General features: G+C 27.8%; 2 protein-coding genes across 2 annotated transcripts; one reads left to right on the forward strand and one right to left on the reverse strand.

The window, feature by feature from the left end:
- Positions 1-4,502: 4,502 nt before the first annotated feature.
- On the reverse strand, positions 4,503-13,223 carry LOC100198581 (small nuclear ribonucleoprotein F). The gene is made up of 4 exons (XM_065818593.1): positions 12,943-13,223; positions 10,670-10,795; positions 5,409-5,473; positions 4,503-4,757 (listed from the first exon to the last, which is right to left on the reverse strand). Exons 1-4 carry the CDS (start codon positions 12,946-12,948, stop codon positions 4,685-4,687), a joined length of 270 nt encoding a protein of 89 aa, XP_065674665.1. The 5' UTR covers positions 12,949-13,223; the 3' UTR covers positions 4,503-4,684.
- An 850-nt stretch (positions 13,224-14,073) lies between these two features.
- LOC100203461 (mitochondrial intermembrane space import and assembly protein 40) lies at positions 14,074-18,399 on the forward strand. Its single transcript, XM_065817146.1, has 2 exons — positions 14,074-14,166; positions 17,854-18,399. Exons 1-2 carry the CDS (start codon positions 14,145-14,147, stop codon positions 18,255-18,257), a joined length of 426 nt encoding a protein of 141 aa, XP_065673218.1. The 5' UTR covers positions 14,074-14,144; the 3' UTR covers positions 18,258-18,399.
- The last annotated feature ends 518 nt before the right edge of the window (positions 18,400-18,917 follow it).

Genomic DNA, 18,917 nt, shown 5'->3' on the forward strand with positions numbered 1-18,917 from the left:
ACGGTTATTTTCATAGCCACATATATTTAAAAACATTATTTCATCTGAACGTTATGTGTTTGTTACAAAGTAACTGAAGCATGTTGAGTTTTTTATGTAAATAATTTTTACATTATAATGCAAACCTATATGATACTCTTCTAAATGTGAAGATACCTAATGATAATGTATATATTATAATATTTGTTTTAATTGCGTACTCTCCTTTGCATAAAGAAGATTCATTGACCAGATTAAGAAAAAGTTACAGCTACTGATTAGCTAATAATAAATCTATAAAAACAAATAATTCACGATAGATTTCTTTTAATCAACAAAACCTTTATAACTTTTTTCTGCTGAACATCTCTTCATATCCACCAACATTATTTTATTTTAGTTTGGATACTGTTGAGAAACAGTTTGTTGGATACTGTTGCAAAATGGTTTTAATTTAGTAATTTTCAAGATTTGAAATTTACTCTATTGATCATTAACGAACAGTTTAGGAAAGAAAACAAAATTAAATGGTAAGAATAATTTTGTTCATCGTTCACATTTAAAAATGGTTTATATATTTAAATATGTAAATGTAAGATTACAATTTTTACCTAAGAGTAAAAGAACATATTCCTGGTGATATTAAAACTCAAACCCAAGTTATTTCCTTTTCATTCTATGGTAAGATGAAAGCAATTAGTTTTTATTTGTGTGTGTATTTTGAGCACAAAGTTTTATCGCTACCATGTGAGATTTAAACCATCCATACATGTGAAAGAAAAATAAAATAAAAATAAAAGAAACCCTTCAGTTGCAACAGAAAAAACTTATCACTAACATCAAAACCCACAACAGACATACCTAATCAGGTCCTTGAGAGGGATGGCCCAGGAGCTCAATGCCAGTGGTTTTACAGTTAAAAAAACTATATTGTTCTTTTGGTGCTATATTGTTGACTAAAGATAGAACTCTGTGTCAACACAACAAGCAACGTTAACGCTAGGTTAAACAAAATTCGTTTTAACAGTCACAAATTTTCTGGCAATTTTTTGTCCAAAACTGCATTCAATTTTTAATAACTGCATCAATTTTTCTGTTCTAAACTGCATTCTCTTATATTTAGAGTATACTTTTTTAAAATATATGAAGTGATAGAAAGGTGTATTGAGTCTTTTCTAGTTAAAGAGGTAGTTAAAGGCGAGATACTTGTAAAATCCAAGAAAGTTTTGAGTAGAAAAACGTCTTTCTGCCTTTCATTTTAGTTTTTAAGCAAGAAAAGGGTACTGTTTAAATTTATTTTTTCTGAACCGTAACTCATGTAAAGTGCAATTTGTAGATAAGCAATAGTCTATTAATCATTTTATACAATTGTTTTCTATCTAAAAAATTATCTATTGTATTTTATTAATTAAGAAGAAAGGTAAAAACATTCTGGTATCAATTGAGATCGACATTGTTTTCGTTCATTTATCCCCTATAAGGATGGCTCCGAAATCTCGTACGCCAAAACCACCTTCACTAATAAAAAAAAGTCACTAATAGTGAACTTTTATTTTGTAAAAGTTACAGAACTACCATTTATTTGCTAAATAAATAAATTATATATATATATATATATATATATATATATATATATATATATATATATATATATATATATATATATATACAGTTGTAAAATGTGTTCTACAAATTAGAGTGCTAAGTGTTCTTAGAAGAACCGAGCAATTATAAATTTTTTCTGATGAGTACTGATGAAACATTGTTAAATGAAAAAAAATTTGTCAAGTGATTTCCTACTAATTTATATATATATATATATATATATATATATATATATATATATATATATATATATATATATATATATATATATATATATATATATATATAATTTGTGATAAACGCAAACAGTCTGAGTCAAGCCACCTTTGTTTTACTTATTAATGCGGCAAAATATGATAATAGAAACTTTACTTGTTAATGCGGCAAAATAAAATAAAAATATGGTAAGCGAAAACATCGACCTACTTTTGATTTATGTTAACATCTGCTAACCTACTCCATTGCAGTTAACTAGAATTATGGAAAATAGATTCTATGGAAAGGAGGTTCTTTAAAAATGAGGTTTGATAAAAAGGAGTTCGAAAACATTTTGATTTAAATTGTATTGTATTCAATCTCTTTTCCCTTTTTACACAGTACAAAATAGAATTCAACTAAGTAAATATAAAAAATGGTCTTACTATGAGTTTAGACACATTATTTAAAATATTAAACCCCAATGGCTGAATATACATTTTGGCTGCATGCACAAGAAAATTCTACAACCTAATTTAAACATTTTTTAATGCTGTTGATAGTTTGAGATTTGTGTGAACATTCAAGTCTTTAAAACTGTTGAAAATTTGAGATTTATATAAACTTACTGTTTAGAGTTAAAGGAGTATGTATTGACGAATTAGCTTTTAGTTCAAAGAATATGGAATATCAAAAAAAAATTTTAATAAAAAGTTTTTATTTTTTTTAAATAAAAAGGCGCAATTTTTTTTTTAAGTTTTGCGAAAGCTTTTATTGTGAAAAAAAGACGATTGAGTATTTGTGTTACAACTCTCAATAACGATATTGGATCTAAATAGCTTTTTTCAAGCAAGTAGAACATTTATCAATCATTAATCTTATACAAACTATTAAATACTTGCACACAAGATTATTTTACCACCGAAATCTAGTAAAGAATGTTTTATCAAAAACATTTAGATGTGGTAGATCAAATGTTATAAGCACTTTTGCTCTTGTATGTATAACTTGTTATGTTATTAAAATCTAAAAATTTTAAAAGTACTGATTAAAAAATCAAAGTTGTCTGTTAAATTTTTAAAGTTTGAGTAACTTTCAGAAAATATAGTGCTTTAGAGCAAAAATCAGAAAAAAAAAAAAATGAAGAAAAGGAAACTATCTTGGTCCGCTTATCACAATTTTATTTATTAGTCAAAATCTATTGCTAAGGCGTTTATTATAGACAATATTAAAGCAACCACATTCTAAACCCCAATTTTTCATCTTTATAATTTTTAAGATTTATCAAATATATATCATTGGGAGTAGAATAACCTTTCAAAAAACAAGAAATACAAAAAAGAAACTTTTTTTATAACATTAAATTGATTGTTTAATAAACACTGATATCTTAAGCATTGAGGCAGTATATTTAACATCTAGTTATTTAACTAATACTAGTTAAAGTGTTAGCTAATTTTAATATTTTGTGAACATAGTTTAGCCATAAGTTAAAAATACAGATTCGCGATATTACCATGGTTTTACTTTAACTTGTCTAGAATATGGCGACGAAGGGCATCCCATTACCCAATACGCGTCCAATCACACACGTTTAAATTTTAGACAGTCGGGTGATTGGGGTTTTTGTCCAGCCAACTTAACCCTTTCGCGACTGACTTAAAAACAGCTATATGACTGCGCGTAAAATAACGATCTTGGATCATGATCAATTAAAAGAGTATAAAATAAAAATTACTAGTCAGAATTTTACAAATAAGACCTTGTTTTTTTTGTCAAAGAATTGGCTTTCAGAAAATTAAAATACTAATAAAAATTTTTATTGTCTTAGTAAAGTGATCAAAATATATCATGTTCACATTAACAAAAAAATATAGTTTCTCTATGTAACCTTTAACAAATAAAGAAGAAATACATAAACATATCGTTTTTGATATTAAATAAATGAGACATTTATTGGTGTGATTAAACAAAAAAAAATCTTCACCACTATCATCGAAAAAAATATCAAGGTTCTTATTTATGACAGTATACTTTTTATCTTTTTTTGTCATTTTTTAAAATTGATTTTTGAGCGATCTATAAATGTATTTAACAAACGGTTTGAAGCATTAACTTAAGAAATTATTCACATTTCAAAAATAAGTTTAAAGTTTTCCCCAATTGCTATAGACAATTTGAAATATTCAAAACTGTTTATGTACCGCCATGCAGGTCACTCGTCATTTAGAAACAAATTTTATGAACCGCCATACGGGTCACTCGTCACGAAAGGGTTAAGCAAAAAACACAAATGATGCAGTTGGCGGGCGGAGTTTACGTTGGCGGTTACTTTTCAACGAAGCCACCAGCACTCGCGTTACTTAAATCATATTTAAAACAACGTTCGACAACTTTGTAAAAATAGCAACAAATCCAGTAAAAAAGCATACATTTTTTCTTTTACTTTAATAGCGCCCCATAACGAACACTAAGTTATTCTCTCAATGTTAACTCGTGGTACGATATTAAGGTAAATTAAAAAACTATTCGCGATAGTTAGTAAAAACTTCTGTTTTAAACAAAAATGCCTAATACCTCGACACCAAAAACGCTACCCAACATCTATTTACCCAAAAATACAATACAAACCGGTCAACATTATGAACGTTAAAGCAGCCTGTATAATTAAAATCATATTTTGTAACACTATATCAGATAAATTATAAACAGAACTAACAATATATTATCGCAAAAAGATCTTTTTATGTCAAACGTAGTTTTAACCATTCACTAGTTATAAAATTTGTAAGCTTGATCTTATAAATGTTTGCACTTTTTTATTTCATCGATGTTAACTGGATTAAATAGCAGGTAATAACGATAAACGGGTTAATTACGCGTTTTTTTTTTGTATAGACTCGTATTAAGTGTTCATGCTCGCATCTTCACCGTCGTCTTCATCTTCAACACCACGAATATATAAAACATTATTACACCTGGAACAAAGAATAGAGATAAAAAGTTAAACTTTATACAAACAAAAAGCCAACGATAATTTGAAGTAACCTAATAAATACTATTGCTACAAATATTTTCTGTTATTATCGCTTTTTATTTTTCTTTTGAAACTTTTGTTTCATTAAGTTAAAATAATAAGTTATATCTAGATAAATATAAAAATGCAGAAATTAACGCAAGAAAAATACAAAAATAGGTTGCCATGGATAGGAGCAATAGAATAAACTAGAATCGCAACATTCAGCTATTCTAGTTTTGCCATTACTATTTATTTAAAGCTTATTTATAATAAGCTTATTATTTAGCTTGAATTTTTAGTGTTATTATTGTTAAAAACTTTGTTCATCAAGAATAAGAACACCATCTTTTGTTTAGTCTAACCCTTTAAAACTGTAGGTAATACCCAGCTTTTCATTATAGTTAATACCCAGCTTTTCATTATTGAAAGTAATTAATACCCAGTTAATACCCAGCTTTTCATTATTTCATTATGTAGTTAATACTCAGCTTTTCATTATTAAACAAAATGAAAAGCCTTATTCCTAATCCTTATTTGATTAAAACATAATAAATTTTTATTTTGTTAGAAGTATTTTTATTAAAAAAACCATTGATCATAATTTGCATACCTAATCAATATTTCTCCAAGGTTACCGGTAAATGTTCCATCAATAAACTCTTCAGAATTAGCTAACTAAAAAATAAATAAATCAATAGGACATTTTGACTAGGATCCAACACGTCAAAATTGGATAAGAAATGCTAATTTTGGAAACTTATCTATTATTATAAATTAAAAATCTATTAATTTAAAACAATAATATTAAAGATAATGAAGTAATTAATATAACAATAATTATAGTATTGATTTGCATTATTAAGCCTATAAATAAAATTGGTTATTGATCTTAGTGATCTACTATTGCATAATTAAACAATTATTCAATAGTACAGTATAGTTTTAACACTGCACATTGATATACATTATAAATAATACTGTACTCAGTGAGTACAGTATAATTGTACTATTGTGAAATACTCAGAGAGTACAAACAAATGTGTGCAGCAAAAAATCTGTTTGTACTTTCTGAGTATTTCACAAATAGTACTATTACACTGTACTCACTGAGTACAGTGTTATTTATAATGTATATCAATAATGTATATAATGTAGTGTTGTCACGGTACCAAAATTACAGTATTCGGTACCGATACCAGTGAAAATCCACGGTACTCGGTACCAATTTCGGTACCAAACCAAAGTTTAATTTAGACTAAATTTGCCAATAAAAATTCACGATTCTTTGTATCAAAGCAAAACACAAAAACATGCTAGCTGAAAAACACAATATTTTTATTAATAAAGTTAAACAATGCCATTCTTCATACTTGTTTAAAATTGTGTTTCAACTTTTTCCACAAATAATAAATGAAAAATTACAAACCTAAAAAACGCAATTTTTATAAATTAAACAAAATATGCCATGACCAACAAGTAATAAACTAAAATATTATTATAAATGTAAAAAAACAATGGCATAATTTAAGTATTTCAAGCCAAGGATTGTAAACATTTAAGTAATTAAATAACTAGATAAATAACAAAACAATAAGCCATGACTGAATAATCACTCTTATTTATAAACTTTAACATTTTTATAAATTAAACAAAATATGCCATAACTGAACAAATTGTAAGTTAAAATATTATTATACATGTAAAAAAACAAAACAACAACGGCATAATTTAAGTATTTCAAGCCAAGGATTGTAAACGTTTGAGTAATTAAATAACTAGATAAATAACAACGATTTTCACCCAAATTAATACTGGTCTACACAGTTATTCCTTAAGTTACTTTCTTTGCCATTTCCAGATTTTCAGATAGAAACACTAACATATCAACATGTTCCTGACTCAGTCTTGAGCGTCTTGGGCTAATAATGTACCCTGCAGTACTAAACACTCTTTCAGATGAACAGCTAGATGCAGCAATGCAAAGGTACTTCCTGGCAAACTCTGATAGTTGAGGTAGAGTACCCATATTTGTTTTCCACCAGGAAAGTGGATCATCCTCAGCACTGACCTCAGGCATCTGACCGTACACCAAGAATTCACCATTTATCTCATCACTTGCAGAAAGAGGTGCATGACTTGAGGATGCTGGCTCTCCTTTTTCTTTCTTTTCCCCTTGTATGGTGAAAAGCAGAAACTTTAGGTCATTTTTGGATTTTTTTGATGGCCTGACTTCTTTACTCGACAATCCTCTAGACACCCGAATTGCAATTCCTTCTTTATCATTGCCCATTTTTTTACCTCATCCAGGAGACTTTGCTTCACATCATCCTTTAGAGAGACAAAGCTGTTCTTAAATCATGGATCAAGGCAGGTTGCAGTGTTCAAAAGAAACCGTAGCTGCAGGTCATCATAGCGATGCTGAAGATACTCGTGTATCTTTTCCTTCATCTCTTGGGCTAATGCAGAGTCACTTTGTTCATGACTGAGACACTCAAATATCTTCCAGAGTAACGGCAAGACTGAAGACAGGGTGGTATGTTTTTCCCCGCTAAGTGCATCAGTAAAGGGACTGAGTGGCTTAAGAACTGCTTTAACAGTTTCTAAAACTGTAATATCTGAGTCTTTTGGCATCAGATGCCATTTTTTCCTGTCTTCAGCCAGGACAGTACAGACAACCTGCTGCTGCTTCAAGAAACGTTCCACCATATCGTATGAAATATTCCAGCGAGTGGGTTCATCATGAATGAGTTTGTGGTCTGGAGAGGACAGATCTTTCTGTTTCTTGGTCAGCTGGCGTGAAAGTTTTGGGGATCTTGTAAAGCCAGAAATAGTTTTTCGAAGCCTTGACAGCACTGCAGACACCCTGTTTATGTCTAATGCCTTATTTACAGCAAGGTGGAGATTGTGTCCAAAACAAGGAATCCAGGTGTAGTCCTCAAAGGCTTTTTTGTTATTTGTGGCATTGTCTGTTGTGATGCCTGACATTCTTGCAATGTCAAACTTCCAGTCTTCAAGTTTTTCTTCAAAGGCCTCCTTCAAACTTTCAGCAGTGTCGTCTGTGTTGAGACCACAACAGCCAAGACACCAGGATTGCAATTCCCATGATTTAGTAATGTACTGCAGAGTTAAAGACATGAAAGTGTCTGCAGTTCTACTTGTCCAAAGATCTGTTGTGCAGCTGTAAAATGATTTGTCTCTGAGATGCTGGATTACGAGGTCTCTGGTGTCATTGTACATGCGGGGAATCTCAGTGTACATAAAAAAGTTTCGACTTGGAAGCTGGTATTTTGGGTTGAAATGATGGAGCATTTGTTGGAATCCACATTTTTGAACTGTATAAATGGGCACTTTATCAATACATATGAATTCAGCAACAGCTAGGTTCAGCTTTCTTGCCTCAGGTGAGGTTTTGTCATATTTTTGTTGCCACTGAAAAGCTTCTGTAACTGTTACCTGTTTATGAGTTTGCGGGGGTGTTCCATGGTCTTCCTCAGCTTGCAGCTGTAAAAGGAAAATATAATAAATATACTTTATAAGTATAGAAGTCAAAAATGGGCTGAGTCTGAACATATGAAACATTAGTTTTTCTCTAAATAACAAACCTCAGCTTTTATAATAGCCTATATAAAGCCTATATAAACAATTTTAATAAATAATTAGTACTTGTAAAAAGATTAAATATTTTACATTTTGTTAAAAAATACTTTTTGTATAAAATTGTTTAATCCTTTACACGGTAGGTAATTACATAATTTCTATTAGTAGCACCATGGAAGTAAAAAAGTAAAGGATTAGAAGGATTTTCCCAATAATTAAATATAATATATGTAGTTTTATTTATTTTATAAGTATGCATTTTTTATAATAAATTTAAAACTATTTCTATAACTAATTTTATTTCCATTTTTATAATGCGATAAAAACCTTTAATACTTTAATCGAAAAAACTATACATAAAACTTTATTCGCTAAAACGTTTTCTTCGATAAATATTTTTTATTTTTTTGGAATTTTTTTATTTATTTTTTTGAAGAAGGAAAGAATCAGCAAAAATATATATTTATATTATCTTTTACTAAATTATAATTTTTTTCATTAATTTAAATCGTTTAGAACTATTTTTAATATTGATTTTATTAACAACAACGACTTTATTCAAAACATTGAACATTGTTCAAAACTTTTAATGCTTAAACGTTTTAATTAGAAGTCACTTAAAAAGTTACATTTCGCTTTTGAAGTCACCGATTTTATTTTCTCTGTAAAGTCATTCTATTAAAGACGTCAAAATCTTTTTTACAAAAGACTTTTTACAAATAACTTTTTACAAACGACTTTTTATGAGCGACTTTTTAAAAACAACTTTTTACAAGAGACTTTTTACAAAATCTTCTTTCGAAAAGACTTTTTACAAACGACTTTTTACAAATTACTTTTTGAACGGGTCTTCGGTACTACCGGTACTTAAGAAAACTTGGTACCGTGACATTTACATTTTTTCAGTACCAACTTGGTACCGAAGTACCGGGTCTTTTGACAACACTAATATAATGTATATCAAAACTATAAATGCACTAAAATAGTCAGCTGCTGGGGGTTTAGGTGCATACTATCTTATAGCCTGCTGCTGCAAAAGAATGCCCCAACATTAAAGGAGGGTTTGGCATGGGGCAGCAATCATTTCTTTCATTATTCTAGATATCAAAATTAGAAAGCATTTGCTTTTATAACTTTGCAATAGCTTTTAAGCATTAAAGTTGAAAAATATTATTGCAACATTTGTATAAATAATTATTGTAAATACAGTGTTTATTTACAATGATTAATTGTATAAACATTATTCTCTTGTATTCACCCTTTCTATGCAACATTATAAACCCTGTTTTATAGGGTTATTATATTAGAAAATTTGCAAAATCTCACAAAAAGATGCTGTTTTTAGCTTTTCAGGCTGGCAAAGAAGTTAACTCTAATTTAAAGTAGCCCTCTTTTTGGGGTTCTTGGTTAAATAAGGGCTAGAAATGGTGTCTTAACAAAATCACTCAACCTGGGCATATGTTGACTGCCTCTGGCTTGTAAAGGATTTCCAAAACTGAGACTTTTCTGTTGACCAGCCTTGTACAACTTTATCTAGCGTATGTTTGGTGTAGATGTAATCCTGTGCTACAATCTTCTGCCTAGAATGAACACCAGATCTTCTTGACTTTACTCATATGCTTTTGCTTGCGCCTCTATAGCAAGTGGTTCTGAGACAGATAGTAAAGATTTTGCAGATTATCTAAAAATATGATTTTTTTACTGAATATTTTGTAAGCTTATAACTAATAATTGTCTGGCGACTGACTGGTATTTCTGTTATAAATAAGTTGTCTTTTTGAGAGGATGTACTGTACATTGTACCATCGTCATTTTACTTAACATAATACTACACCACTGAAATGTAAACAATGAATAAGATGTTGAGAAGTTAAAATAGCATTTTCATCAAAGAGGGAGAGATGCAATGCTAAAGATCTTTCTTAAGGAATTCATGTTGCTTCATCAAAATGATGTACTAACTTTTCTTTTTTAAGTTCCTGCAAATGAAGTAATACTTTTATAGTACTTAGAAATCCCTTTTAAAAAGCTACCATTATGAGGTAAATGATTTAAGAAAATCTTTAATTCTAATATCTAACCAATCAAAAAATGCACATAATTTAAATATAAGTAACAATAAATACTATCAATATTCAACATTTTACAGCCAAAATAAGGCTTTAAATGATATTCTTGTCAATTATTTGTATACTTTTATTTTACCTACAGTTTCTAAAATCCAACAATAGCTTGCTTAATATAAAAGAAATCTAAAAAGATAAAAAAGCATACCTGCATATTCATGTAGCCATCAACTGACACAAGATAACCTTTATATTCCATTCCCCACTTTAGCTTTATCATAACTGGTTTACCAGTCAACCCATTCAAAAATGGCTTTGGATTTAATGGAAGTTGCTAAAATAAATTGTTAGAAAAATAAACTAGGCAATTTTGTAAAAACAATTTGTAAAAAAATTAAAAAGAAGAAGTACAAATTATCACTCAAAATAAAGAGTAAATGCTGTATCAAAAGAACTCAAAGAATTAAAAAAGAAAAAAAGAATTTAGAGAATTTTATAGGGGCAAACAGCATATTTTAGGATGCATCAAAATCACCCAAAGAATTATTCACTTTACATTATTTATGCGGTAGTAGTATAGTGGTAGAACACTTGCCTCATAAGCAAGAAGTTTAAAGTTTGATCCCCACTACATCCCTGGTAGCACCGCAATTGTTTCTTTGCGCAGTGGCCTAGTTTGTCAAGGTTTGTGTTTTGGAGTTATAGAGTTGAGAGAGGGTTATACAACCTTAAAGTGCTTAAGGTCAGCAAAAAATCGCCAATCTCATTTCTATGTTTTATGATAACCCCTTTCTGTAAAACTTTTTTTGACAACCTGATGCCGACCTCTAACAGTTTGAGGTCAGCAATTTATTGTTGTAAAATGATATTTTAAAAATTTTGTTAAGTCCAACACTGCACATGACACAAATCTTCTCTATTTAATAAGTCTATAAAAACAATCAACAAATATGTTAACTATGATCTTAAAATGCAACTGGCTAAATGCAAACAAAATTTTCCTTAACTACAAAAAATTATTATTATTTAAATGTCGCCACAAAAAATTAAATTAGCAGATCAAATTTAATGGGAAAAACCCATGGTGCTAGGAATTTGTAAACAGTGTTGAATATATTTCGGTTTCACCAAAATTCAGAAATTGAGGATTTTTTTTCTAAGACAGCAAGTATCATTTTTTTCGCAAAAAAATGACTACATACAACAATGGTTCTGCCTAATTCCATTACAGCAGGCACTGGCACAGGGGTACCACCACCCAAATTATTTTCTTGGGTATAAAGCTAGACAAAAACTTAGTTTGGACTTTAAAAACTTTAAAATCTATCTACTATGCTTTATTTCACTTGTCTCACATATTGACTTCTATCATGGAGTCAAAACGAGTTTTGACTCCATGATAGAAGTTCAAATTCCTGCTATGCCTATGGAAGTACAGTGAGCACTGTACTATCTATTTATCTGCACAACAAGCTTTTTAACATTTTTTAAAGATTTTATTTTTAAGCACAAAGTTAGAAAGTTGCAAAGAAAAAAAAAAAAAGTTATGTAGCATCTAGAGCCATGAAAGATTACCTAAAAAAAAATTTACAAAATTTGTCTTACTATTTGTCTACATTAACTTTATGAGGGAAATTTATAATTGCTTTTTCCTCAAGATAGAAGCAGAAGCAGTGCAGGAACATTTTAAACATTCAAAAACGTGCAATTAGTGTCTTAAGATATCATACATAGCAGTAGATCACCTTTATACAATGATACAGTTTAACTAAACTATAAGCGAACATAAAACTGAGTGCAATGAGTATAACTATCAAAAAATACTATTAAAATATAACTTCAAACAAAATATTTATACTAATTTCTCTGCAATCTTTGCAAGTTTGCTTCAAATATCAATAAAATGCAAATGCTGATAGTCTGTACAAAAATATCAGGACAGGCATAGCCCATTTTTTTTTTAACTGTTTTTGAAGGCATTTAGTCTCAACAAAGCCTGCTTGTACCATATGAATTTTGGGAAACCAGGAAATCAATAAAGACATTCTTAAACTATTAAATTCAAGCAGTGATAGATTTAACATTTTATTTTGCGGAAAAAGACAATCAATTTGTAACTAATAAATAATCCAAATCAGCAACAATGAGATTGATTGGAAATCATGGTTAATCAACTTATCAAGAACATGAAAAGAGAAACATTTTCATAATATGTAAACTTGTTTAATTGAATGCATGCATTGAAGTCTTGAAGATTGGGTAGAATGAATTCTAAGTAAAGTCATCTATTTATACATACATATATATATATATATATATATATATATATATATATATATATATATATATATATATATATATATATATATATATATATATATATATATATATATATATATATATATATATATATATATATATACATATTTGAAATAAAAAGTTTATTTGGTATTTGAAACATAAAATAGAACATATGCTCACCGCCATTACCACTCTTTGATGCGATACTGTTCCCTCAGATGAACAATATTAGCCCTACGGCAAGTGTACAAACTGACTCAGAGTCAGGTTAAAGATTTTATTGATAATTTTAAATTTGTTTTAAATTAAATTCAAAAAAGTACTCAAAACATTATAAGTAAACAGTAAATATTTATTTTAAATAAAACTGTAAAGACTTAAAAAATATTTAAATGTTATTTTTATAACTTAAATACAAGTTTATAAGGCAGTCTGTAATATAAATTATATACTTATTTAACTAGTCATCAAAATGTAAAAAAAACGTGCGCATTTACTTTGCGCGATCAACTATCAGTTTTTAAGTTTGCCTAATGTTTTAAGAGAATAGACGTGATTTAAAGTGATTTAAAATTAACAGAGTGATTTAAAATTAACAAATAAAATTATATGATGATATTATTATAATAAATAATAATAATTATAATTATATAATAATATTATTAATAATAACAAAAATAGTGTTTTTATTAACTGAAGTTAAACTAAATACACACAAATTACGAAAAGTATCTAGTTTACAATAAAAAAAACCTACATTTGTATATAACTGCAATATGTCTTCTTACGAAATCTAGCAATTGTTATTTTGTTTAGCATTAATACAATTATTAACTAGTTTTTGTTGCTGCAATTAACTTTTGTATGAATTATATAGTTGTAAAAAATGTTTTCTAAATTTATTACTAAAAATTTTGAAAGTTCTTTTTCAAAGAAATTTTCAGCTTTTGATGTCATGATTTATTTTCTTTTTATCTCTTTTTTACTTTGGTTGAAGCATGTGGAAAAGGTGTTCTGATTCAAAAAATTTAATATATATAACTTTCAGCTCATATATATAAAAAAAAGAAGATATATAAACACATTTTCAGTAAAAATATATTAAACTTAAAAAAATGGCATTAGTATTTGGTTTTAAATTTAAATTTTTTTTAATTTGGTATTTAAGTATTTGATCATTTATTTTTTGAAATCACTCAAATTTCTCATCAGTAAGAAAAGTAATTTAGAAGTTAAATCAATTGAAAATAATTTTAAAATAAGTTTTATACAAATTTGTAAGAACTTTATTCATAATACTTTATATAATATATCTATATATACTTTTTCAGAAATATTTTTTTCAAATAATATAAACTGACAGAAGCATTTGCAATCTGCAGATGTCGTATTGTAAAGAAGATGGTATGTTTAGTTATTTATTTATGTTCTCTGTATATAAATTTTTTTTTTGTTTTCTATTTTTACAAGTACTTATTTATATTACACAATAATATGGTTATAAATTATACAGATATTACTTAATGCATAAAATATTTTTCTCACAATAAAGTGAAAAAGTGTCTTTTTTATAATTGAGTGGCAATGCAAATGGAAATTACAGATTTTTTATGAATTTGTTTAGTTTGACATTTTTGGCTTTCAGTTTCATTTTATTCAGATGTGGCTCCCAGCACAGCAGTGTTTATTTTTTATTTATATAACTTTTACATCTAAAAATTTATCCTGTATAAATATTTTAAATAAATAAAATAAATATTATCGCTCTTATTCTCTTAGAAAGTTGTACTGTAAATAAACCTCATTGTATTGCTTTTTTGTCTTTTAACTAACATTAAATATAACTTATCAAGACACTCTTGTTTTTAATATATAATTTTATAATAGATAATGTTGCAGAATAGCTGTGTAAAATAATTTTATTTTTCCGCTTGTTGCGCTTTCGTGTTGTTGACTTTATTAAAGTGGAGACTATTTAATATAAACAAATGGAATATTTATTGGCTTCAGTACATAGACTATCTTATAGCCTGCTGCTGCAATAGTGTGCTGCTACATCAGCTCTTTTAGAGCCTGCTACTATAAAAGAGCTGATGTACCCTTAGTTGATGTAGCGGCACTATTATTTCTTTTATTATTTCAGTTAACATTCCTAATGTTTAAAAAGCCCTCACTGTCAAGAGTGCAACAAGCGAAAAAATAAAATTATTTTACGCCGCTATTCTGCAACATTACCATTATAATGATACATTTTAAATAAAATATTAATAAAAATTCCTCATGTTTAAGATGAGTGTAAAACATTTTAGCAGTATTGAAGTAAAACAAAAAATTGAAGTTATAGATTACAACTATGTTTGCAGATAAAATTAATAAAGTATGATACTTTATTAAAAATAGATTCTTTTTCAAAAATTGAAAAAAAAAATTTAATTGTACTTTATATACTGTATTTGTCTCTTCAAGGTTATGTAGTACTGAATTATTTAACACCAATAAAATAAAATAATAATAGTTTTTGATATTTAAAAATATCTATTAACACTTTGTAAAACATAAATACTGACTAAATAGGAATAACATACAAGAAGTGCATCTATATTAACTAAGGATTTGGGTTGGGCAAGCTAAAATATTTTTCAGTAATCTTTGTTTTTCTTTTAATTCTGAAATTTTTTGTCTGAATCTTTTTAAGAATTAAAGTACACAAGTATATTAGGAAATTGTGTTCTTAGATAAATACTATCTTTTGTATATACACACCTATATGTGTTAATTAATTATATATTAATATTGAATTTAATGCTGCCATTACTCATTTGTCCGTGTTTGACACAAAACTCACTACAGCCATCACAACCTAGTTAATAACAAGAAAGTGTTATTAACTCGGTTGCACTTTTTATAAGAAAATGTGCAAATATTTAGCTTATGTAAACTTCAAATTATGTAATGGTAAAAATCATATTAAGTTTTACAGTTTTACTTTTACTTAAAAATTTCGATAGGTTTGACCATATTTGGGTGCCGTCCAATTCAAAATTTGAGAACTTTTTTTTTATTATTGATTTTATGGCAAATATTGTTTGTTTTATTTTCACGAAAAAAATGCAGATTTTCTGCTAAAGTTCGCCAGAATGATGGGGTACTGCTGCCCAAATTTTTTTCCTAGAATAGGCCCTGTAAGGATGTTGTATTGGGGCGATATCTCCTTAATTTTGATTTAAAGCATTAATTTGCTGTTTTATAAAGTAACAATATCTTATGTTTAGTTAAAAGTATTAAAAAAAGTTGGTACAGTATGTCTTAGCTGCGCTTCTTAAGTGCATTGTGGGGGTTCAAATTCTTTTGCTAGCACTTTATTTTTTTAAATCTTTTCTAATTTTCTAAAACACAAAATAAAACATTTTTAAAGTTTTATAGATATTTTATACATAGCATATATAAGGAAATTATATACTATAGCATATGAAAGGGAGAGAAATTTTAAAAAAACTTCAAATTTCTAAAAACATCAAAACACTGAAAGAAATTTGTTTTGTATGTCGCAACAAATTTCTTTCAGTGATACTTATGTTACTAATGTTAAAAATTATCTACCAAGACTTATTATACCGGTCGTGGTAAGTTCTTTATTCCACATATTTTTAAGTCTATTTCCTACTTTTAAACTTTTTATATTGATTGTAATTATTTAAAGCTGGTCTTTTAAACAATATTTAGACGGGTACTAATATCCGAATTGCAGATAAATTCATACAGCTGCTATTGAAGTGTTTAGATTTTTTTAAAGTTAATTAAGATCGCTCGATTAATGACCACGGAAATAATATTTAGTTGCGAAAAACTGGCCAGGTCTTAAAGTCGTTTTGAGAACATATAAATTTATGTATGTCGGTAAAACAAAAATTACTATGAACATGGAAACATACATTAACTTGAATGTTCGGACATACATGGAAACATACATTAACTTGAATGTTCCAAAACATCTTGGTGTGGAAGAATAAAAAGAATATTCGCAAACACTAATAACCCGCCAAATCTATGAACAAACTAATTCTATTAGTTCAAAAAATACGCTGACTAAGCATAATAAAGTTCAAGAGTTTTCTGTTGAATTGTTGTAAAAATTGTATTATTCCAAATTTGTTGAGTTTAGATATTTCTTGCATAAATTGTTTTAAGAATATGCTATCGAACGAACTATTACTTTAGTGGCTCATTCTCAGAGCCACTAAATGCCGTAAATCTTTTAAACTAATATTATTTGTTTGCAAAAAATAATTTCTACAGTAACTCAATGATTTAATTATTTGATTTGTTCATCTTACTAAGAAGAGTTGTTTAAAATATGTTAGAATTTTCACGCGAAACATAGAATTGTTATTAAAAAATTTTTATATATATTTCCTACTGCTAACTAAAAAACATTGAAGTAAGGAGTAAGTATAGAAATGGTTGGTATGGAACAGACCAAGACCTGTATTTTGCAGGTCTGGACAGCTAGTAGTTATTAGTTTTGTTACTTAATCAGAAATAAAGTTTGCATATTAAATTGTATTTTTTATGTCATCATAAAATAATCTTATTTCAATAAAAAAAATTGTGTTTTCCTGAAAATTGAGTCTTGAAAATATTAATGTCTTTTTTAGTGGTTGCATAAAATGCAATTTATGTAATAGTTCTGTATTTTAAACTAAAATTCAGAACAAATTTTGAAGAAAATTTATACCTAAATAAGTGTACATTGATTGAAAATAGGCTTAATTAGTTTATATATTAAATATCAATACAAACTATACCCAGTGGACACAAAGCGTGTTTAAGACATCTGAAACATGTATTAAAGCGTAAACATGTATCAATACGATTTTAGACATCTTAAACATGTTTTATACTTACTGAGTAACATCAAGCTTACATCATAATATAATGAAAATAAGGCTCCAAATAGTTCTCAATTTAAATTTCGGTTGAAACTTGAATAAATAAAAAATTCTTGTTTTTTAATGATCAAATTAGTAATGCATTATCGTAATATAGCAGTTATTATTTAACTGTTTTTCATTTAATATTTTTCATATTTAGGAAAAGATAAAATAATCTTTATCACTGAGGAAGACTATAAAAAAAGCAGCGAAAATCCGCTTTTACCTAGTGGTGAAGAAGCCCATGGATTAATTAAAGAAAATGGTGAGATAAATTGGGATTGTCCTTGTTTGCAAGGAATGGCTGATGGTCCATGCGGAGAAGAATTTAAAGGGGCGTTTTCGTGTTTCCATTATAGTAATACTGAGCCAAAAGGCATGGACTGTTTTGACAATTTTAAAACAATGCAAGAATGTTTTTTAAAACACCCAGACGTTTATGGCACTCTTGATGATAATAATGAAAATAATGACACTAGTATTAATGAAGACACGAATATTAATGAACACACTAATATTAATGAAGAAATAGATAATAATAAAGACGAAAATTCTAGCACATGAAAGTATATAAATTTTGTTTTTTTAAATCTAGCAACTTTTTAATTCATTTTTTAATTCATTTTTTGTTTTAACAAAAAACTTTTCATTTCTTTATGTAAGCTTTTACTGTAACATCTATGAAAGTACTTTAACTTCTTTGTGTGCGTATTGTCTAACATTGGGTATAAAATGCGTTTATTAGGGAAGTTGCTTTTGTTGTACAGCTGTGTTGTACAAATTAAGAAAATGCTTCGTACTAAAGCCTAATTGTTGTTCAACTCTGCGTAAGAAAGCTTGTATTTTTGTTTTGATTTTTATTTATAAAATATATTAAAACCTTTAGATGCAAATCGTGTGCTAACGCAGAGTTTTAAAACCATGCTCAGTTTGTATTTAATATAGTTTGGGAGACGAGTGTCAGTTCGCGTTTAAACATGCTAAAACAAGTTTCTTAAACTGAAAACATTTTGAAAAGGAGATAGGGTAATCTTTACTCTAAGACATGCGAAATTATCAAAATAGTTTTCCTGAGGGCCAGAAGCATTTAATGTTTAAAAATATAATCTGAAGTTATTAAATACGCAAGGGTTTTTTGATAAAAATGTTTTCTGCTGCCTTCTTCATTTATGCTGTTCTTATGGGCCAGTCATCGAATTTCGGACCTTAAAGTATGTTCTTGTC

This window comes from Hydra vulgaris, chromosome 14 (assembly GCF_038396675.1).
Source record: "Hydra vulgaris chromosome 14, alternate assembly HydraT2T_AEP".
Classification (NCBI taxonomy): Eukaryota; Metazoa; Cnidaria; class Hydrozoa; order Anthoathecata; family Hydridae; genus Hydra; species Hydra vulgaris.